The sequence below is a fragment of the Gorilla gorilla genome, chromosome 3 (genome assembly GCF_029281585.2).
Source record: "Gorilla gorilla gorilla isolate KB3781 chromosome 3, NHGRI_mGorGor1-v2.1_pri, whole genome shotgun sequence".
NCBI lineage: Eukaryota > Metazoa > Chordata > Mammalia > Primates > Hominidae > Gorilla > Gorilla gorilla.
This window is the reverse complement of record NC_073227.2, coordinates 125,611,124-125,634,856: the sequence shown is the minus strand read 5'-3', so window position 1 is coordinate 125,634,856 and position 23,733 is coordinate 125,611,124. Positions and strand designations below refer to the sequence as shown.

Here is a 23,733-nt window from a genome sequence, read left to right as displayed (position 1 = left end):
AGAAATAAACCCATATATCTTGGTCAGTTAATTGAAAAAAACAGTCTCTTCAACAAATGGTGCTGAGAAAACTGGACAGCTACTTGCAAAGGAATGAAGTTGGATTCTTATCTCTCACCATCAAATTAACTCAACATTAATTAAAAATCTAAATGTAAGAACTAAAGTTATAATACTCTGAGAAGAAAGCATAAGTGTAAATCTTTCAGATCTTGAATGAGGCAATGATTTCTTAAATATGACCCCAAATGCACAAGCTGCCAATTAAAAAGAAATTGAGTTTCATCAAAATCAATTTAAAACTTTTGTACTTTAAGGACATTATCAAAGTGAAGCGACAACCTGTGGGATAGGAGAAAATATCTGCAAACCAGGCATTTGACAAAGTTCAAGTATCAACATAACATATTCTTACAACTCTAAAAATAATACAATTAAAAACATATAAGTAGACTTTTCTCAAAAAAATACATGGTCAATACACACGTGAAAAGATGCCCAATATCAGCCATTAGGAAAATGCAAATCAAAATCACGAGATAAACTTCATACCCACTTGGATGGTTACAATTAAAAAGACAATAACATTTTCTTGAGGATGTGGAGACACTGGAACCTTCATACATTGTTGGCAGAAATGTAAAAGGATGCAGCTACTTTGGAAAACAGTTTGGCAGTTCTTCAAAAAGTTAAACATAAAGTTACCATATTACTAACAATGTCACTCCTAGGTGTATATCCCAAGATAACTGAGAACATGTTCACACAAAAACTTGTACACCAATGTTCATTGCAGCATAATTTATAATAGTCAAAAAGTAGAAACGATCCAAATGTCAATTAACTAATAAATGGAAAAAGAAAATGTGGCTGGGCACAGTGGCTCATGCTTGTAATCCCAGCACTTTAGGAGGCTAAGGTAGAAGGATCACTTGAGGCTGAGTTTGAGACCAGCCTAGCCAACATGGTGAAACCCTGTCTCTACTAAAAATACAAAAATTAGCTGGGTGTGGTGGTGCACAACTGTAATCCCAACTACTTGGGGGCTGAGGCATGAGAATCGCTTGAACCTGGGAGACAGAGGTTGCAGTGAGCTGAGGTTGCACCATTGCACCCTAGCCTGGGCAACAGAGCGAGACTCTGTCTCAAAAAATGTGGCATGAATAGTTATACATGGACAAAAAAAAAAAAAAAAGAAAAAAGGTACTTTTTTTTTTTTAATAAAATGAATGAGACTTGAAAACATTGAGGTACATGAAAGAAGCCAGACAGAAAGGCCAAATACATGATTTCACTAATACAAAATGACCAGAATAGGTAAATCCAGAGAAACTGAATGTTTATTGGTGGTTGCCACTTAGAGGAAGGAAGAAGGGAAGAAGGGGAAGTGACTGCCTAATAAATACAGGGTTTCCTTCTGGGAATGATGAAAACGTTCTGAAACTAGGTAGAGGTGACATTTGCATAGCTTTGTGAATGTACTGAAACAACTGAATTGTATACTTTAAAAGGGTAAATTTTATGGTATGTGAATTATATCTCAATTAGAAAAAAACATGGGGGGGATAACTTAAAGTTGATTTTCTAATAAAATGGCTACTAAAAGGTATTTTTATTTTGATAGGGGTCTTTCAAATATTGTTAGAATTAGCACATGACAGTCATTTTAATATGACTTGAAATTTGGCTCATGGTAAATGATACAAAGGGCAAATATTAAAATGTCATCTATATAACAGATTTCTGCAAAAATTCTTAACCTTTGATTTACTATTTGGACTTCTAATTGTAAAATATTTTTAAAGTAAAAATTAGGTCAGTTATTCAAATGTATACAGCATAGAAAAAATAGCAAAATAATTTAACTTTATATAACTAAATTTACACAACATCAAGTGAGAGAAAACTGTCAACTTGAAAACAAAATAATAGAAACAGGCAATGATCATCAATTGATGTGAAACTATCTGATGAAAGTTTGATGAGGAACATAATGATGGATCAGGCTGACAACTAAACATGCTAAACACTCTTAACATCACTAAAACGGGAAACAAACAGACATTATGTGTCTCCTGATGTATATAAATAAGATGATTTTAGCACTACTTACGAAGTGTTTTTGCCAATGTATACTATACATGCACACATACTTATATTACTTAAAAATCAGCTGGGCATGGTAGCTCATGCCTGTAATCCTAGCACTTTGGGAGGCCAAGGTGGGCGGATCACTTGAGGCCAGGAGTTCCAGACCAGCCTGGCCAACATGGCGAAACCCCGTCTCTACTAAAAGTACAAAAATTAGGGTGAGGTGGCGCATGCTTGCAGTCCCAGCTACTCAGGAGGCTGAGGCACGAGAAGAGCTTGAACCTGGGAGGTGGAGACTGCAGTGAGCTGAGATTGGGCCACTGCACTCCGGCCTAAGCGACAGAGCAAGAGCCTGTCTCAAAAAAAAAAAAAAAAGAAAAAGAAAAGAAAAGAAAAAGAACCAGTCAAACTACCAGTCCACAGAAGATACTGGGGATAGAGGAATAGGTTAAACAAAAGAACCAAGATGAAATCGGCCAAATCCAGAATGTGGGGAATTTTACAGAGAAAATCACAGTTTCTTTAAAAAACAAATTCATAAAAAAAAGGGGAAGGGCTATTATAAATAAAAAGAGGCTTGTGAATCATAGAATTTATCTTCTAAATGGAGAGAATTTTATGAGAGGAAGTTTTATTTAATAGCTATCCCAGACAATGGACATGAACTGGGATCACACTACTCAGAAGTGTCAATCACGTGGAAGGGCTTTCTTTTTCTCATTATCATTTTTGTTTATGTGTGTTTTCTGAAATAGAATCTAATCAGATAATTTGAACAAACACAGTCTAAATATTAAATGATAAAGTCTTTACCTGTTAGAAATACATCCTGAAATGTTAACAGGTAAGATGGTAAGTTATCTGTCTTCTGCTTTCAAACACTAGTGGGAGTGGATGTGGGAAAAATATATGAAAAAATATTGATAAAATGTTGATAAATATTGATGCTGTGTGATGGGTCCATGGAATTCATTATATTGCACTTTTCCTTTTATGTTTGACAATTTTTATAATATAAAGTTCCTTGAAATGTTTAACATCACCCACCATGGCAGAAGGCATTTCTGGCTTTGATTTCCTTATGATGACAGATACACTCCCACAACTCTTACTTGCCAAAAAAATACTGGTTAGACTTAGTCATAAAATGGAAATCTCAAAGGGAAATCTTTAAAGAAGAAACAGCTGGTTTGGCTCAAAGGAAATGTAAAAATCAGTTTTTACTTTCCCACTGAAAGATACACTCAGAGTTCTTTTCTGAACTCACAGTGGGTGGTTTGGAGCATGTGGACACAGGGATTTGTAAGAACTCAGTGATGAGGTTCACACAGCTTTGAACATAAAACTGAGTCCGCAGCCCCAATTTGAGATTATTCTATTCTCTGTTCTTGGCAAAAAGTTGTAATTTTCATTTCTGCCAGCCATAAAATAAAATCTATTTATGGGGTAGAAGAAACTTCAAAAGCTATTTCTGAGTAAAGTCTGTATTGACATTGGATACGTGTCTATTTTAATCATGTATTTAAGTATTAAAATTTTTTATTTTGGAGAATTGCTCTAAGTATGCATAAGCATAGCTTAAGCATTATCTAAATGATTATTCATCTTTACCTTGAAACTAGACAAAAAGCAAAAGTGCACAGCTGTGCTTTTAAATTGTCTTCATATTTGAAGCATGTCTTTTAATAGTTTTGTATCTGCCTGACATTTACAGCAGTTAAACTAACAAACTACAAACTTTCTGAGACTCTGGTCCAACTATTTTTCATGGTTTTCAAATGCAAAATAATAAAAGTTCTTCATGTAATTTTTTTATATGTCAGATTCCATTTCAGGCATTGGCATTTATAAGAATTATGGAAAAGCTGGCTGGGCATGGTGGCCCACACCTGTAATCCCAGCACTTTGGGAGGCCAGGGTGGGTGGGTTACCTGAAGCCAGGAGTTCGAGATCAATCTGGCCAACATGGTGAAACCCTGTCTCTACTAAAAATACAAAAATGAGCCGGGCATGGTGGTGGGTGCCTGTAATTCTAGCTACTCGGGAGGCTGTGGCATGAGAATCACTTGAACCCGGGAGGTGGAGGTTGTGGTGAGCTGAGAAAAATATTAGAGATCTATGTTAATGAAAATTAAATTCATTACAATGAATGAAATATAGTTTCCAGGAAACTTCAAGAAATTCAAACATTTTGCAATAGGACTATTTTTGAAAAGAAATTTTAAAACTATCATTTTCACAAGAGGTTCTTCAGTGATTTAGAATTTCAAACCGTCAAGTCTAAGAGATATTATGCTTTAAAGACAATGCAGTATTACTGAGTTCTTGAAAGAAATGCTATCACCAATATGAGCCCAAGTTGCCTTAATTTTTAATTTTTTTTTCTAATTAAAGGCACCTACATACATTTTTAAAAATTTTTAAAGAGCAAGAGGAGTCAGGGTAGATTAAAAAAATATTTCAGGCTGGGCACGATGGCTCATGCCTGTAATCCCAGCACTCTGGGAGGCCGAGGCGGGCGGATCACCTGAGGTCAGGAGTTCCAGACCAGCCTGATCAACATGGAGAAACCCTGTCTCTACTAAAAATACAAAATTAGCTGGGTGTGGTAGTGCATGCCTGTAATCCCAGCTACTCAGGAGGCTGAGGCAGGAGAATTGCTTGAACCCGGGAGATGGAGGTTGCAGTGAGCCAAGATGGCACCATTGCACTCCAGCCTGGGTGACAGAGTGAAACTCTGTCTTAAAAAAAAAAAAAAATTTACGCTTAAAGTAGTCCATCATAAGTTTATAAGTTGCATGTTATGAATCAGCAATTTCTACCTTCCAATTAATCATTTGTAAAAGTGGTCAGGTACACACCATAAAATTTTTGGATCATAATTATCATAGAAAGTCAAGTCACCCTTTCATATAGAAAGAGTAACTTTTCTAAAGAGATTATTTATAGTTGATTTGTCTCCCCACAACCCAGAGAGAGAAACTGTGTTAATATAAATTTAGTAAAACCATGCTAGTTAGAGTTTTAAACAGCAAAGGACAAATTTGGCTAGCTGTTGCAATGAGCAATATGAGCATTTCTTATAAGCTCAGCAAATGATTCTATAGTTTGGTGGATGCAGAGAAAAAGACACTAAAGCAAATAGTGCAAAATTAAAATCATTTTAAAACCAATCGTGAGCAAAATAACTTGTAAGATTTCTGGCCAGGCATGGTGGCTCATGCCTGTAAGGCACTTTGGCAGGCCGAGGCGGGCGGATCACCTGAGGTCGGGAGTTTGAGACCAGCCTGACCAACATGGAGAAACCCTGTCTCTACTAAAAATACAAAATTAGCCAGGCGTGGTGGCACATGCCTGTAATTCCAGCTACTAGGGAGGCTGAGGCAGGAGAATCTCTTGAACCTGGGAGGTGGAGGTCGCGGTGAACCAAGATCGCGCCATTGCACTCCAGCCTGGGCAACAAGAGTGAAACTCCACCTCAAAAAAAAAAAAAAAAAAATTTCTGTGTAGCCCCGTGAACATTCATCTATTCTTTTAGTGTTATACAGGATTATCAGCACAGTAGAGGAATATTAAAAATGAAGCTTTTTCCAAGTGAAGGTTTAGACTTCGTGCAAAGTGGATGGTGTTTAAAACAAAACATTAGCAACTGGATGCACTAAATATATTTAAGTGCATACTCTTGCAGTTCTATTCTAAATTCTTATATTCCTGGAAAATAATATATATCCATATCCAGTAATTTCCTGATCATTTAGCAGCAGTAAAAGTGGAAGCAGTTTTGATTACTATTGGGGAAATAATGAATAGTTTGAATGAAAGTAAAAATCAGTTCTATTTCTACAGAACTTCTAGGCTTTGTATTTTGTTTTTGCTACATACATATGGAAGGTATTTGACCTCGGAATCCCAAAGTTTCTCATTAGACTTACTTTCTGTTTCAGATACTGCAACATGGAAGTGGAGTCAATATATACTAATATAGTGGCCAGGCACACAGGAGCTGTCACTTGTAGCATGTGAGCACATAAACAATTTCAAGTTTATGGTATAACTGAGGCCATGTGGTTACAGACACTCTGACTGCTCCTAATTAATGGCTAAACTGTACAATTCAGATAATGAAATCATCTCAAGTTATTCACATTAGCAAATACAACTTCTTATCGCATGACTGCCAAACAGGCATTTTGATGCCCATTTTATAAAAGTAAAAGTGCACGCTGAACTCTCTTCCTTCCAACCAAAGATTGGGCTTTCCTATCAGTGGCCGCAAGAGGGGAGAGGCCCTGGGCTTCACTTACTCTTCATTCAAGGCACACCGGCGATTGGTGAGCGTGCCGTATTTCCTCAGCGTCTCGGTAAGCTCCGAGTAGAGTTTGTCAGCCAGAGACAGCGGGATTCCTTCCCACACCAGGATGAGAATCACAATCACTGCAGCCTCACAGGTGTGGCCAGCTCGCTCCCGCACCAAACACAGTAGCTTCTCTTCACTGCTGCTTCTGCGAACCACCTGCGTGGATCACCATTCCATCCCAAACACCCCCCACCCCAACCAAAACAAAACAAGGGTCACTTGCAGTAGATAAGGGCACTTATGTATGTATATTTTATCATGTTTAGATCATAATTAGGGCAACATTTATCAGCATGTCCAATTTGCCTTTTGCTGCCCATCTATAAAAAGTGGGCTTTGACCCTAGTATCAGAACAAGGAGAGATGCAAAACTACTCCTTAATGTTTAGCAGACTATACCCAGTACAGTGGGGACAATTAAATGCTACCTGCATTAAAACCAGAGCTAGATGAAAGATACAGAAGTCTTAGTTCAAGGTTTTCATAAATGACAATATAAAGATTAACTGAAGGTATTTAAAAGTTTAAGGACCACTTCACATTCTAAGAAGGATTATACATTTAGCAGGCACTAGAATGGACCTCTTCCTCATCACTAAATTATTTCAATTAAATACAGTTTGTTGATTTTAGAACTAATCTGCCTCTTCTTAAGAGATAACACATGATAAAAGATACAGGTAATGTTCTTTTTAACTGGCATGAGTCTTTGATCTGGGTAACCCAATTCTCAGGGTCAGATTTACAAATCAAAATGTCCAAGATTTAAGACCAAAGGCTTTATCAAGTCACACTTACCCACTTAGCAATAGGACATCCCTGAGAACTTTTGCCTTCTTTACCAGTATAGATGACTCTTTCAATCCTAATAGCTTTACCCTTCTGTCCAAACCTTAAAGAAACCCACAGAAACACACACACATACAATTAGCAAATGAATTCAAGAGGCAATCAAAATATTTGAACATTTGAGCATAACTTTATTCTATGACCACATCCTGAGAAATGAATGGTTTATTATTTTTTAAACAGGTCTACGCCAAGCAAACTGGATAATGGTTTTTAAGCCTTGTTTTTCCTCAATATAAAAATGTACAGATAATTGTAATGAACTATTTTGTAAATTACATGTGGGTGAAAATGGGAAAGCTCATTTCGATATAAAATTTCACAAAGCACAAAATTCAGGTTAGTTTGCTAAGTTCAGTCTTCTAAAACATAAACTATTTTCTCCCTTACTAAATTTAGCTATTTTAAAACTTGGGGAGTCATAATAGATTTTAGTTAGAACTGTTCCTCCAAGAATGTCTCACAATTTAGAAAAGGAGGCTGGCAAATAATTAGTATCCAGCCACATTGAAAATATGGAATAGTCCTAGAAATAGACTATATCTTCCCTTATGACCAAAGCACCACCTACTGCTTGTTTAAAAAACAAAACAAAAAAAACAAAAAAAAAGGCACTTAGGGAAATTCACTATTTATGCCAGGCCACTAGATGATTATTTAGTGAACTTCTACATGCTAATTTAGAAATGAATAATTTGGAAATGGAGCAAGAATGATACTGAATATGTCCTAGCTGCCCCAATGTATCCTAAGTACTTTAATAATAATACTGCCTACCTCTTAATGAAAAGGCACCCTAGAAGAAGAACAGCTCAGAGCTGTATAAATTTATATGAAAGGCCCTCTCTGCATTATCTTGCTCATAAGAGTCTTCTACATGCAGGAGTAAAGGCAAGTACTTGTATACCTGTGATTGATAGCGAAAAAAAAAAAAAGGCAGCTGTAAATAGTAAGTTTCTCTTTCTATTCAACATATCACACTTGCTCTCTTTTTATGGTAAAAGAAAACTTAGAGATAAGTACTCATTTGCAACACTAGGTGAATTTAATTCAGTGGTTCTTTTCTTATACCACACTTTACCAGTCTTTCTGCTTTGACACTTTATTATCAGGTGGGAAAGCCAGAGTGGGACCTCTCGTTGGAGCCTGTGCCAGTACCTTGTGGCTGGCAGGCTGGCTGGCCGATTCCTGTTCATGCCTGGGTTTTCTGGCATCCATCGCAAAGTGGGCAGCCTGTGCCAGCTAGCAGACTATTAGTCCTGTCAAATATTGTGACTCTCTGGTGAATAGCACAGTGTGTAGTGTTGGCAACCCTAGAATAGCTAAGCCTACTAATAATTACTCAATTTACAATTGTTTACTGCTTTGTGTGTGAAGGCTGGAAAAATTCTGACATATACAAAAGGATAAACGTTAATCTGCCCTGTGCCTTTGCGTTAATTACCTTTCTTCCATGATTTCTCTAATAGCTGCCACATTAGGACCTGCTCCTAGATGGGTATAAAAAGGACCTTCATCTTTTTCAATAATTTGCTCTGTTGAGATAATAGAAGATTATTATTTTAGACCTCAATTATACTAAATATAAAGGCTACATCCACAAAGCTTAACCCCCAACTACACATTAAGGGCTCTAAAAGTGACTTTAAAAATTTTTTTTCTTTAAAATGAGTAGATTGATGGACTGATCTATTAGAAAATGTGCCACATAATTAAGTATATGTACATGCTGGTTGTTGGATAAAAATATATTACATTTCAGATATGGGATAAAAAATTATTTTAAACCAAATAAATGAAACTAAACAAAGAATACAGTGAGGGAATTAGAATGTATTATATGTAGTATCAACTACAATCCAATTTTTTGAGCTGGAAAAAAAAAAACATTTAAAGCTAACTGGAAGCCTACCTGTTACTTGGATTTTAAAAGATTAAAAATAAAATTTCCTGCTCTATCCCACCCCCAGAATATTGCTTGGTTTATTGTCAAGGATACCCCTTTTTCTTCCTACTTCCCTGTAACATTTAATTGCTGTTTTGCAAATAAGAATAGTCAATCCAGACCCATATTAGTATGTACTTTAGAACAATGTATGATGAGAGAAAATCCTGGAGAGTCAGGCAAAAAGAAGGGGCTGTTGCAAACCAACAAAGATGGAAAAGTGGGAAGATAGGGGTGGGTGATAAGAGAAGAGTGAAGACGATTACAACTTACCAAATATTATCTATGAGATGTGTGGTGTTTTAGCCCAGTGAGGCAACTTAATAACCACATGCAAAGAGGGACAGTAGGAGTCCTCCCTCCATCCTCCTACACAGTGTAGGGTATCTCATTGCAAGAGGGAAAACATGGCACGGGTAGGTCATTAGCCACACTAATTTAACATTTGTCTTTTCAAATGTCTTTTACTAAATCTATGCTGCATAGCTATAATTAAGATCTTCATCTCTACCCACGTATATATCTACATCCATCAGCAAAAATATTTCACTATTCCTGCAGACCTATTACATATCCTGAATTTTAACAAAAAGCTTTTTTTAAAAATACAGGCATACCTCATTTTATTGTGCTTTGCTCTTTTGTGAGTCGCAGTTACTGTGACTTTTACAAACTGAAGGTTTGTGGCAATCCCACGTGTTAAGTATGTCTATCAGTGTCATTTTTTTCAACAGCATGTGCTCACTTCATGTCTCTGTATCACATTTTGGTAATTCTCACAGTATTTTAAACTTTATTATTATTTATGTTATGGCGATCTGTGATCAGTGATCTTTGATGTTACTATTCTAATTTTTGGGGGGTGCCACAAACTGTACCCATAATCTGGTAAATGGTGCAAACATAATCTGATAAATGTTGTGTGCATTCTGCCTGCTCTATCAACCAGCCGTTTGGGCTCTCTCCCTCTCCCTGGGCCTCTCTATTCCCTAAAACACAACAATATTGAAATTAGGCCAATTAATAACCCTACAGTGGCCTCTAAGTGTTCAAGTGAAAGGAAGAGTTGTATGCCTGCCACTTTAAATCAAAAGCTAGATATGACTGAGCTAAGTGAGGAAGGCATGTCAAAAGCCAAGACAGGCTGAAAGCTAGGTCTTGCATGCCAGTTAGCCAAGTTGTGAATGTAAAGGAAAAATTCTTGAAGGAAATTACTCCAGTGAACACATGAAAGGTAAGAAAGCAAAACAGCCTTATTGCTGATATGGAGAGCGCTTTAGTGGTCTGGATAGAAGATCACATCAGCCACAACATTCCTTAAGCCAAAGCTTAATCCAGAACAAGGCCTTGACTCCCTTCAATTCTATGAAGCGAATGAGGAAGCTGCAGAAGAGAAGTTGGAAGCTAGCAGAAGTTGGTTTATAAAGTTTAAGAAGAGCAGCTGTCTCTATAACATAAAAGGACAAGGTGAGGCAGCAAGTGCTGATGTAGAAGCTGCAGCAAGTTATGCAGAAGATCTAGCTAAGATCACTGATGAAGGTGGCTGTACTAAACAGCCTACTATTGAAAGAAGGTGCCATCTAAGACTTTCATAGATAGAAGTCAATGCCTTGCTTCAAAGGACAGGCTGACTCTCTTGTTACAGGCTAATGCAGTTGATGATTTTAAGTTGAAGCCCATACTCATTTACCATTCTGAAAATTCCAAGGCCCTTTAGAATTATGCTGTCTACCCTGCCTGTGTAGAGTAATGGAACAACAAAGTCTGGATGATAACACATCTGTTTACAACATAGTTTACTGAATATTTTAAGCCCAGTGTTGAGACTTACTGCTAAAAAACAAACAAACAAAAAAAACACAAAAAAACAAAAAACAAACCAAAACCTCCTTTCAAAATATTACTGCTCAAGGCACCTAGTCACCCAAGAGCTCCGATGGAGATGCACAAGATTAATGCTGTTTTCGTGCCTGTTAATACAACATTGATTCTGCAGCCTATGGATTAAGGAGTACTTTTGACTTTCAAGTCTTATCATTTAAGAAATCTATTGTTAGTCTACAGCTGCCAAGATAGTCTTCTGATGGATCCTGGCAAAGTACATTGAAAGCCTTCTGGAAAGGTATCACCATTTAGAAGTTATTAAGAACATTCATAATTCATGGGAGGGGGTCAATATATCAACATTAACAGGAGTTTAGAAGTTGATTCCAACCCTCATGGATTACTTTGAGGAGTTCAAGACTTCAGTGGAGGAGGTCACTGCAGATGAGGGAGATGTAGCAAGAGAAACAGAATTAGAAGTAGAGCCTGAAGATGGGGCTGAGTTACTGCAACGTCATGAAAAAACTTGATAAGAAGTTGCTTCTTATGGATGAACAAAGAATGTTTGAGATGGAATATACTTCCAATGAAGATGCTGTAAACTGCTGAAATGACAACAAAGGATTTAGAATATTACAAAAACTTAGTTGATAAAGCAGCAGCACAGTTTGAGAGGACTGAGTCCAATTTCCAAAGAAATTCTGCTGTGGGTTAAATGCTATCAAACAGCATTGCATGCTACAGAGAAATCTTTTGTGAATGGAAAAATCAATTGATACAGCACTTCATTGTTGTCTTATTTTAAGAAATTGCCACACACACAGCCATCCCAGCAACCTTCAGCAACTACCACCATGATCAGTCCACAGCGATCAATACTGAAGCACGACCCTCCACCAGCAAAAAGATTAGCACTCACTAAAGGCCCAGGTAATTGTTGGCATTTTTTTAACAATAAATTATTTTTAAAGTATATATTTTTTAGATGCAATGCTATTGCACACTTAGTATGTTACAGTATAGTATATAAATAACTTTTACATACAGTGAGAAACCAAAAAGTCCTTACAACTTGCTTTAATATTCATTTTATTGTGGTATGGAGCCAAACCCACAATATCTCTGAGGTATGCCTGTATCATATTTTTTAATCAAAAAGATGAAATTTTAGAGAAAATGGAATCAAAATGAATATAAATCACAACATTCCAAATGTATAAATGGAGAAAAGGAAACTTTAGGAGCACTAAGAGTGTCAGCATTATCATTTCCCCCAACTCATGAAGACTGAAGATAATAATTTCCCTATTAGCCAGAAATCTTGTGAAACTAATATATTTTACCTTGAATTAAAAAATATTTAAAGTTCCTACATTAGACTGCCTATGGTCGTTATTTTCTCATTTTAATAGATTTTTTTTTTGCTGCCTAGCTGTCTCTCCAGGAGATAATATACAACGAGCTAAATAGATGAATTGATCTAAAACAGATACATTCAAATTTTACAGGGTCTGAAGAGAGGGAAAAATAAACATGCACAATTATTTAATTCTTTTGGAAAAACTGCATGTAAGTGAAGTTCTCTTTCACAAGACACAAGCATCGGTAACTTGACAAAAAATGTAAGCTTCAGATTTTTATGAGCCTTTACAAATTGCTGCCAGACTCAAGATTTAAAAAAAGAAGGAAAATCCCATATCTGAAGATAAATTTGCTAATTCTGGATAAACACCATGTGTCTCAGTACATTTCTGGCACTTACCTACACATCTGCAAGATGGGAAATCATATTGAGTCTTGACAGGTGTATCCAATAAATTTTTTATAGGAGTATCTAGTAATTTGGAAGGTGACTCTATAAAATTATTGAGAACAGAAGCAGCTGTTCTTTTGGTTGGTGTCTTTTCTGAAGAAGTTGTTTGCTGCTCTAAAGCTGGGGTGTGGCTATCAAGTTCTGCAGCAGTGGTTTGTCTAGTCAAAACTGTGACTGGCCCTGACATTTCAACTTTTACTTGCTTCTGTGATTTGAGAGTAAGAGCCTTATGGTCAAATAACGACTTGGCCTGAAACTGCTTCAGATGCTGCTCCATGGTCTCAATGATGCTCTTTTGCTGCACATTATCACAGCTTGCAGGTGGATTCTCTTGCTTAGTTACCTTTTTCCACGTTTTGTTTTCTGGTGGTGCTGTGTGCATACAGGCATGTGGCTTGCATCCAGGTTCCACCTTAATTGGCCTGTGCATCTGACTATGGCAAGACTCAGTTTGGGGTTGCTGTGTTTGCTGCTGTTCTTGCTTCTGTAAGAGATGCCACCTTAGAGCAGCATGCTTTTGAATGTCCTTCTGGGGAGGGGTCTGAGTGTGACTTCCTCCCTGGTCAGGCACAGGAAAAACATTTGCATGGTTATGTATCAAGTACCTTTGCTGAGCAAGTTGTGCAGCTTGTTGACCAGACATATCTTGGTTTCTATTTTTATATCCCTGTAGAACTGAAGCTTGTTGTGACTTCTGCTCCTGTTCTTGAAAGCACCTGTGAAGAAGATCTTGCTTTGGGATCACATTATTTGGAAAATATTGCATGTGATGCAAGTTTTGGGTCTTGTTTCCTGCAAAAAGTTCAGGATGTATAGTCTGTTCTTTATTCTCTGAAACTAGGTGTGTATTGTTTGAACAAGAAACCTGTATTTTGCATGCACTTGATTTCATGGTCTGACTATAAGGGGAATTTCTACTATTTATATTCTGTACTTCCTCCAGTCCCACTTGGACATTATGAGTATCGAACTCACTTGATTTTGAATACTGATTTTCACCATGAAAACATTCTTCCACTTTAGTCTGGCCAAAGAATGATCCTTCTCTTTGCTGATCATTGTTGCTTTGGGGGTGAGGAAAAGTCTGGAGTATTTCTTCTTTATTCTTTATTTGTAATTTTTGCTGCTGTTGCTGGTTTTGAGGGAGATGTGAATTCTGGGATGGTTGTGTTTGTGCTGCCTGTTTATGAGGCTTATGTTGCAAAAGGTGTGAGTTTGAAAATGGCTCAGTCTCTGAAGCCTGTTGATTCAAGTGCTGTTTCAACACTGGGGACATAAGTTTTTCAGTTTGGGAATCTGTTCTTTGTTGAAAATGAAATCTAGTGCCACACAGTGACTGCACATGAGCTTTTGGTAAATGGTCTGTTTTGGAGAAGTGCACCTGGTGTGAGGGTTTTTGGAACTGGAGATGTTGGTCCACTGTACCTTGGGACTGCCCTTGATTCATTTCAACTTGGTACATTTGTGACTTGTGCTCCAGCTGTGTTGTTTTCTGGGTGTAAGCTTGCCTTGGGAGCCCCCCAGGCATGTTGGAATTTCCAGTGTATTGTTTGGAGGTCATTTGATTGGAGAGATTGGGTTGATACTGAAGAACTGATGGCAGTGATGCCTCATTACGTTTTAGATGGGATTCTGCTTGGTGAAAATGAGGGGCCTTCAGTTCAATCCATCCTGGTTTCAGATAGTGCTGTGTTGGGGGCACAAGATCTCGTGTTTGCTCCTTGTCTCGAGCCTTCAGAATCTCTTGCTCTTTGTTTCTCATCAACTGCTGGCAGTTGTCCTGTAGCTCTCCACTGCTACCAAAAATTGGTGGGTTATGCTTGAGGTGTTCTGACATTGGTCTTGTTTTCTCAGAACACAATGGAACAGTCATTGTCCCTGCAGTCTGTATGTCTTTCCTGTTCACACAATTATTCTGAGGCCTTTCAGAAAGCATCGGAGAAGGGCTGCATACATGTGTAGATGGATTAGGACTCTGGGAAGGTGGTGCCTCAGGTTTACCCTCTATTTTCACTTCCCTTAAAAGTGTTGTGTTACTTTGGTTGGGGTAGTGGTGGTGTTCTTCTAAAACTCCACCATTCAGAGTGCTTTTTCCTTCTGAAGGAAGCTGAGGAACCTGTGGAAGAGGAGGAGGGGGAGAAAGAAGCAATTGTGATGGTGGTGGTGGTGTGGTAGTGGCAGAAAAGGAATCCTTAGTGAACACTGAGCTTTGCTTGAAGTAAGCACCATTCATTTCATTTTGCTTTAAATACCGTTCAGAGCTGCCACCAGGAGCTTGCAAATTGCTGCTGGAACCTGAACAGAATTCTTCACCAGACGCTAGCTTTGTGGTTCCCTGGATGTTATTTTCTGCAGGAGATGGGCATATCTCAAAAACTGATTTTTGTTGTTGTAGTTGTTCTGGTTTCTGAAAGGAACAGGTATTTAGCATTGCAGCTGGTTTACTGGCATTATCAGCATCATCAGCATCACAGGCCTCAGTCACCACTGCAGCTGGCTTTGGAGGCAGCTCAGAGTTAGAGGTCTGTGCGGAATTGATCTGCCCTGAGGTATGCGATGGGTGAGTGATCTCACAGGACAACTCATTAGTAGCCTGACTGTTAATGGCATTTATGTGAGATGTGGTTTTCTGCACCGCAATGGAAACACAATCTGGATAATATTGAGACAGTGTTTTTTCCAGGAGTTCACCATGTGTGTGTTCCATGGAAGAGGCAGAAACTGTAGCACCATTAGGCATTAGCACTGCCTTGTTTTTAAGTAATACAATGTTCTTGTCATGGTAATTAGCACTTTTCCCCTCCTGCTCATTCAGAATCTGAAGCTCTGGATTTTCAGGCCCACTGCAGTTATGTGTTGAAAAACTGGTGAAATCTTTAACTGCATTTTCTTGGGCTACAGAACTCACAGATTCTTTCTTATCACTCAAATCGGAGACATTTGGTTGACTGCTTTCACCTGGATTTCTTCCTTGGCTTACCCCGAAGTTACGTCTTTCTCCATTAGCCTTTTGGTCTTGTTTCAATTTCTTGATCTGAAGGAGCCCAGAGAGAGAAGGTTCACTAACTGTGCGTTTTATTCCTCCATTTTGCAAACACTTGGAATACCCTCTACTTTCTTGTGTAAAGTCAGGACTCACACGACTATTCTGGCTTCCCTTCATACAGGGTATTCCATAATAACTTTTGAAAGACTGCCACTTGGTGTCTCCATTTACTTCTGGATGAGCTCTCTCAGGCAGTGGGCTTCCATTCTGGAGCTTTGTAGCCAGAGGTTCTGTCTGGCAAATGGGAGGTGATGGTATCAGGAATGGACTTAGTCTGTTGCCCTCAACATGGTTGGTTCTATCCTGTTCCATCAGGCTTGCTTCGGGGCCATCCACAAGGCTGCCCTCTAGTTGAATTCTAAAGAGCATGGAAACAAAAATTAAAATGTGTTTATTTCTATCTATCTATCTATATATAAAAATACTAAAATATCTTAAGGAATAATTGTGCATAAATATCGGAATACCTAGACATAGCAAACTGATATTTATTTTCATGTTTCATAGTGACAACTGACAGCTACTCAGGAAATAAACATTCTTGTCTTCCTAGCAACTCTAAAATATTTATGGTCATGGAGAACAAGGGTGATCAAAATTACCAGCTAATGTGGGAAGTTCATACTTTTAGTTATTAGCATCAATTTCATTCCTAAATAATTTTTTGCCAAAATGCTAAAAACAATTGAAAAATATCCCCTTTATTTTCTCTAGCACTTCATTTACCTAATCACTTGCTAAGTTCTATCAACTCTACTTCCTATATATTCCTTTAATCATCTTGACTGCCACTTCATAGCTCAGATCTTCTCTTTATCACTGTGCCTCCTCCTGATCTACTGCAGTAGCTTTTTTTTTTTTTTTTTTTTTTTTTTTGAGATGGAGTCTCACTCTGTTGCCCAGGCTGGAGTGCAGCGGCATGATCTTGGCTCACTGCAACCTCTGCCTTCCAGGTTGAAGCGATTCTCCTGCCTCAGCCTCCCAAGTAGCTGAGATTACAGGTGCCTGCTACCATGCCTAGCTAATTTTTGTATTTTTAGTAGAGACAGGGTTTTACTATGTTGGCCAGGCTGGTCTTGAACTCCTGACCTCAGGTGATCTGCCTGCCTTGGCCTCCCAAAGTGCTGGGATTACAGGTGTGAGCCACTGCACCCCACCTGCAGTAGCTTTTTAAAAGGGTTCTCCTCCCCTAGCCCATCTGCCCTTCCCCTCCAGCCCTTTAAGGTTCCCTTTGTTATCAAAAGGAAGATTGTAAAATGCAAATCTGATGTCATATTCTCTTTAACACACTGGCTTAAACTTGCCTGCATGGTTCTCAAACTATTTCATCCAAATACACCTGAGAGATAAGGCACACTCCCTTCAGTGTTATCAATATTCCAGGTGACAGAATAGGGGTGATGAAAAGTGTACTTTATGAAAAACCCTTTCTAGGTGATTCTATGTTTTTCTCTAGAGGGGCTGGCTGCCCAAATCTTTTGAGAATTTCTGTTTAAATGTTTTCTTCCCCCCGCATACAGGCTGTTTTTTCTGTCCTCCTACTCTCTCTTACAGTTTACACTCCAACAATAACAACAGCTTATAAATATCCAAACACAGTAAGCTGTTTCAGAGCTTCATGCCTTTGGTTTTCTGTCTGCCTAGAATGCCTTCTTAATCCCCTTATTTGCCCAATGACTCTAAACCTGCCTCAGATATCATCTTCCCTAGGATTCCATCTTTGACTCTCTAAAAGAATTAATCATTCCTGCAGAGAAAAGGGAACACTTATCCCCTTATTGCTTGTGGGAATGTAAACTAGTTCAGCTGTTGTGGAAAGCAGTGCAGTAATTCCTCAGAGGACTTAGAATTGCCATCTGACCGAGCAATCCCATTATTCAGCATATTACCCAAAGGGATATAAATCATTCTACCATAAAGGCATATTGCACACGTATGTTCATCACAGCACTATTAATGATAGCGAAGACATGGAATCAACCTAAATGCCCGTAAGTAGTAGACTGGATAAAGAAAGTGTTACATATACACCATGGAATACTACACAGCCATAAAAAAACACAAAATCATGTTCTGTGCAGCAACATGGATGAAGCTGGAGGCCATTATCCTAAACAAACTAACAAAGGAACAGAAAAATACCACATGTTCTCTTAAGTGGCAGCTAAACAGCAAGAACACATGGACACAAAGAGGGGGAACAACAGACAGCAGGGATACTTTGAGGATGGGAGAAGGGAGAGGATCAAAAAACTACCTATTAAGTACTACGCTTATTAGCTGGGTGACAAAATTGTCTGTACACCAAACCCCCAAGGCATGCAATTCACCTGTATAACCTGCACTTGTACCCTTGAATCTAATTTCATTCATTCGAACATTTTTGAGAGTAGTACTAATGAAGATTTCAGAGTCCCAGTAACAGAGAAAGCCAGAAGAAATGGCACTAAAAAAATTAATCCATTGTATAAGGTGTCTGCTTTATTTTCCCACAGTCTTTCTCATTACATTTATTTTAAAGACATAAGTAGAAAAAAAAAGACTATTTTCTTTTTGGGCAAAAAACAACTCTATTAAAACAGCTATTTCTTGATAAACAAGAAAAATGAAATAGAAGAAATAAGAATATAGATGTTGAAAGCAACGCTAAAGTTATTGTTTACAGATAAAAAGATTATATACAGGTCAACCTAGAGAATCAAGTAAAAAATGGTTACAGTTTGTGAGAATTCAGCAAAGTAGCTGAAGAAAAATTCATAGCCTTGATTTATAAAAGCATCAACCAGTCAGAAGTTTTACTGGAATAAAATACTATAGTTATAATAGAAGAAATTAATACACTAGGAATAAGTTTTTAAAATGTGGAAGACCTATTTTAATATAACTTTAAAACTATACTAAGTAATATATAAGTACAAAAACAAAACAAGTGAAAAGCTATAATATGTTCTTAGATAGTTGTCAAATTATTCACTTAATATACTCTTACTAAAAGTACTTGCAGAATATTTTGAGGAATTAAGGAAGTTGACTCCAAAGTTCATTTGGAAAAATAAACAAATTGGGTAGCCAGGAATATTCTGAAAAAGAATTGTATGGGGCCTAGTAGCCAAATTAAAAGATATTTAAAAGCAACAAAGCTACTATACTTAAAATAGTTTGTGTTTCCACATATAATATTAATATGATCAATGGAATAAAACAGAATGTTCAAAAATAGACCCAAACCACAGAAATATGCTACAAGATAAGGATGGGATTTCAAAGACATACTTGATATTAGAACAACTGGGTAATCTCCTGAAAAAATGATAAAGTGGGATCAGTCCCTTACACTTTATATTAAGATAAATTCTAGATGAATTTAATATTTGAATACAGGAAATAAACCCCCCCCCAAACGTTAAAAACAATCTGAGAAAACTTAAAAAAAATCTAATGACTGAGTAAGTTCTTTTTTTGTGAAACAAAATCTAGAAGTCATAAAAGATGGGAAAGTTTGCTAAAATTTATATGAGCCAAAATAAACATGTACAAAGAGTTAAAAGTTGTATAAAACTTTTCTTAACATATAGGATGCCTACAAATAGATGAATAACCACATACTAAAAAATGGACAAGGGACATGGACAGTTCATAGAAAATGAAATGTGAATGGCTCTTAAGTATTTAAGAAGAGATCTACTATTGCTCATAAAAAGAAATGCAAATTAAAACTGCAACAAGGTACAGTTTTTTTCTCTTCTCCAATTAGTGAAGATCAGTAAGCTTGATACTATACTATGTTTGGCAAGCATGTGGGAAAACAGATACTCTCTCATGTGGCTTTTGAGAGTCAAAACTGCCACAAATATCATGTAGGATGACAATTTGGCAATATGTATAAAATTTCAGAAACACTTTCCTTGACCCTTTTAAGAATTTATCTAACAGGCTGGGTGTGGTAGCTCATGCCTATAATCCCAGCACTTTGGGAGGCTGAGGCCGGTGGATCACCTGAGGCCAGGAGTTCTAGACCAACCTGGCCAACATGGTGAAATCCCGTATCTACTAAAAAGATACAAAAATTAGCAGGGCATGGTGGTAGGCACCTGCAATCCCAGTTACTTGGGAGGCTGAGGAAGAAGAATCACCTGAACCCAGGAGGTGGACACTGCAGTGAGGTGAGATTGTGATGCTGCACTCCAGCCTGGGTGACAGAGTGAGACACTGTCTCAAAAAATATATATACATATATATATATATATATATATATATATATATATGACAAATATGCTCATATATACATTAAATGATGTAGGCACAATCTTTTGCAGTAATAAAAGGTTAGAAACAACCTACATCAATAAGGGTTATGTTAAATAATTTATGGTACAGCCACACAATATAATACCATGTAGCTATTAAAATTAGTATCTCTATATTTTCAGATGGAAGTATCTCCCAGTAATTAAATGGAATAAAGGAAGCTACACAACAGTTTATATAAGAATGCTACAACCTATACCTCTTTGTAAAATAAAAAAAAAATCATCTCTGGAGAATATATAATGAACTGGCCATAATAATTTGCCTCCAGGAAAAGGAATGGGGCAGCTGGAGAAAAGCACTGGGAGGGGGATTACTTTTAACTATTCCTTTTTTTTTTTTAAATAACTTCCAAGCATGTGCATTACTTAATAAATAAAATAAAAGGCCAGGCACGGTGGCTCACGCCTGTAGTCCCAGCACTTCGGGAGGCTGAGGCAGGCGGATCACGAGGTCAAGAGATCGAGACCATCCTGGCCAACGTGGTCAAACCCCGCCACTACTAAAAATACAAAAATTAGCTGGGCATGGTGGCGCACGCCTGTAGTCCCAGTTACTTGGGAGGCTGAGGCAGGAGAATCATTTGAACCCGGGAGGCGGAGGTTGCAGTGAGCCGAGATTGCGCCACTGCACTCCAGCCTGGCAACAGAGCGAGACTCTGTCTCAAAAAAATAAAGTTATAACTCATATTGGACAAAGAAAACAAAGGATGTTTTTATTTCTGCTAGATTTACTTCCTTCCATACATTAAGAGATGGTCTAGATATACATCATCCAACAGTGACTAGTCCAATATAGCTATTGAGCCCTTAAAATGAGTCTAGTCCAAATTGAGATGTGGTATCTATGGAAACATTTAGTTTGGATTTCAAAGATTTAGTGTTAAAAAAACACAAAAATACTCAAAAAATATTTAAGACATGTTGAACTATTTTAAATGTATTGGGTTAAATCAAACGTATCATCAATTTGTTTCTTTTTCACTTGTTTTAATGTGAGTACTAGAAAATGTAAAATTCCATGTGGCTTACATTATGTTTCTATTGAACAAGTAGAAAATTTGGGTGAGACAATGGCTTTTAATCATCAATAACACCTAATAAAGAAACTTCAGGTTTTAAAATCATGAAAATTGATTTGTAGTCTTTGATATGAGAGGCTTCTCCAAAATCAGGACACTATCACTTTTCAAAAATTAAGGAGCATAGACATAAATCTAAATAAATCCTGTAGAAAGAAAGTCAATTAGCTGTCCAGATACTACCAAAAAAAGGCACTTTTCTTTTGGTAACTGTAAAACACCAATTCATATACAGAGCAATCAAAAGGTATTTACATGTATACACGTGTACATTTATGATAAGTTATATAAAATTTGTAGGATCTGTACATAATACATGTTTTTCTACTTTCTAAGGTATAAAATATTTTAAGCATTTAATATATTATCTTTTATTATAATCCATTCCACATAATTTTGGACATTCTTTAAAGTGTCAAGGGCAAATCCTTTGAGTATAATAATAGCTACTAAGAAATGAAGGTGACTAAAAAAGAAATGTATTTCAATATGGAGTTTTAAACACAATGGCCATTTTTAAACATTATACAGAACTATTTTGTCTGTGACAGCAAGTCCTTTATACAACCATTTGTGTGAAAAGTTTAATGGTTAACTTTTTCACAAGAAGGGCAGGAAAGTTATATGTTAGAATGAGGAAAATTTGTTATTGGTCTTTAAATCTTATTTCAGGAAATTTAAACTAATAAACTGCCATGTTAGAAGGAGAAAAATGCAATATTTTCTTTTACTTTAATATGTGCTAAATCACACTTTTTATATACATACCCTGGAATATTATGATCCAGTAACCCACTTGCACAGTACTCTTTCAAGCTCTTAGTGCTTGCATACTGATGTTGATAAAGTATTATTTTGCTGGCCGGGCGCGGTGGCTCACGCCTGTAATCCCAGCACTTTGGGAGGCCGAGGCGGGCAGATCACGAGGTCAGGAGATCGAGACCATCCTGGCTAACATGGTGAAACCCCGTCTCTACTAAAAATACAAAAAATTAGCCGGGCGTGGTGGCGGGCGCCTGTAGTCCCAGCTACTCGGGAGGCTGAGGCAGGAGAATGGCGTGAATCCGGGAGGCGGAGCTTGCAGTGAGCTGAGATTGCGCCACTGCACTCCAGCCTGGGCGACAGAGCCAGACTCCGTCTCAAAAAAAAAAAAAAAAAAGTATTATTTTGCTTAATAAAAGAGAAGGAAATGAGACCTATGCATTTTGCTCATTGTAGAAATACTGAAAAAGCTTCCATGCTGTAGTTTTTATGGGGTCATTTACACAGTGTTTTCAAGCTTGCATAACAAGTCTACGTAAAGTCAATAATTTTTGCGTAAGATAAAAAAATCTTCAAAGATGAATTTTTGTAGATATTTACCTGCTATTCACCTGCTATTCAGTGAAAGTAGAGTTAATGAATTTTTTTTACGAATTTAAATGATTGCAAAGAAAAGTTTTTCAAAGTTAAACTTTTTCAGATAAATATAAATTTTTGCTATAGAGATTATTTGTGTGATTTTTGCTTCTCAGAGACTAAGAACAAAAATATAATTTTAATTCATATCTGCTCTTATAAATGACTCATCAGAAATATTTTGAATTATCATGATTGATTTTTTAGTTGAAATTAAACATCTTTCTATTTTTTCTTACATCAGAGAACACAAAATTAATATGGTATACAATATTAAGATACTGCTCTATTGTGCAACTAAATATTCAAACACCTTGCTATTGAAGGTCTACACATTGTAATTCACTGTATGCAAAAGAGTCCATGCCAAATAAGATTCTACCTATAAAAATCATTCCCTAGATGGAAACAATTCTTATTTTAGAATGAGAAGCAACTTTACAAGAGGATGGCAATGTCTTTCCTAAGAGGATGCTGGCCAATCAAAATTAAGGCCTTTTTTTGGGTTGTTAAACTGGTTACGAAGTTTATATACAAGAACAGAGACAGAAGAACCTTTGGGAAAACCTGGAGTGACTAATTGTTTACCCAGGGATGATTTTCATGATGTCAATACTTCACTCATTGCATTTAGTTAAAATTTAAGAATGAATACAGTTTTTAACATATTCCTCAGGAGATGCTCTTATGGGTTATAGCTGGTATCATGTTATCAACCTACAGCTCATGCAATTCCTGAAAGTTTCACAATGTGCTCTTGAGAACTGGTTCTAAGCACTGTTACAGCTACCAAAATATTAAAAAATTATATTACTCTTTTTTCCTCCTTTTGAAAAAATGAAACTTCCCTGAGATCAAATACATGCCATATTATTTTGGCATCTTTATTTCCAGAATTCTGGACAAAGAGCTCTGCCTTCTGGAATGACTAAATAGCATTTTAACCTTTTGAAAGGTATGTTAGGCTGTTTTTGAGTTGCTATAAAGAAATAGCTGTCTGGGTAATTTATAAGAAAATAGG

At 37.1% G+C, this 23,733-nt stretch overlaps 1 protein-coding gene across 2 annotated transcripts in view; it reads right to left on the bottom strand.

Annotated features, from left to right (window-relative positions):
* The window catches only part of TET2 (tet methylcytosine dioxygenase 2), a 133,399-nt gene that overhangs the window by 29,625 nt on the left and 80,041 nt on the right, over nucleotides 1–23,733 (bottom strand). For both annotated transcript variants that reach the window (XM_004040224.5, XM_055384668.2), the window contains 4 exons: nucleotides 12,829–16,283; nucleotides 8,742–8,832; nucleotides 7,247–7,340; nucleotides 6,396–6,604 (listed from right to left, as the gene is read on the bottom strand). In XM_004040224.5, the coding sequence (XP_004040272.5) occupies nucleotides 6,396–6,604; nucleotides 7,247–7,340; nucleotides 8,742–8,832; nucleotides 12,829–16,237 (3,803 nt within the window). In that variant the 5' untranslated portion in view covers nucleotides 16,238–16,283. The remainder of the gene's footprint in view (nucleotides 1–6,395; nucleotides 6,605–7,246; nucleotides 7,341–8,741; nucleotides 8,833–12,828; nucleotides 16,284–23,733) is intronic.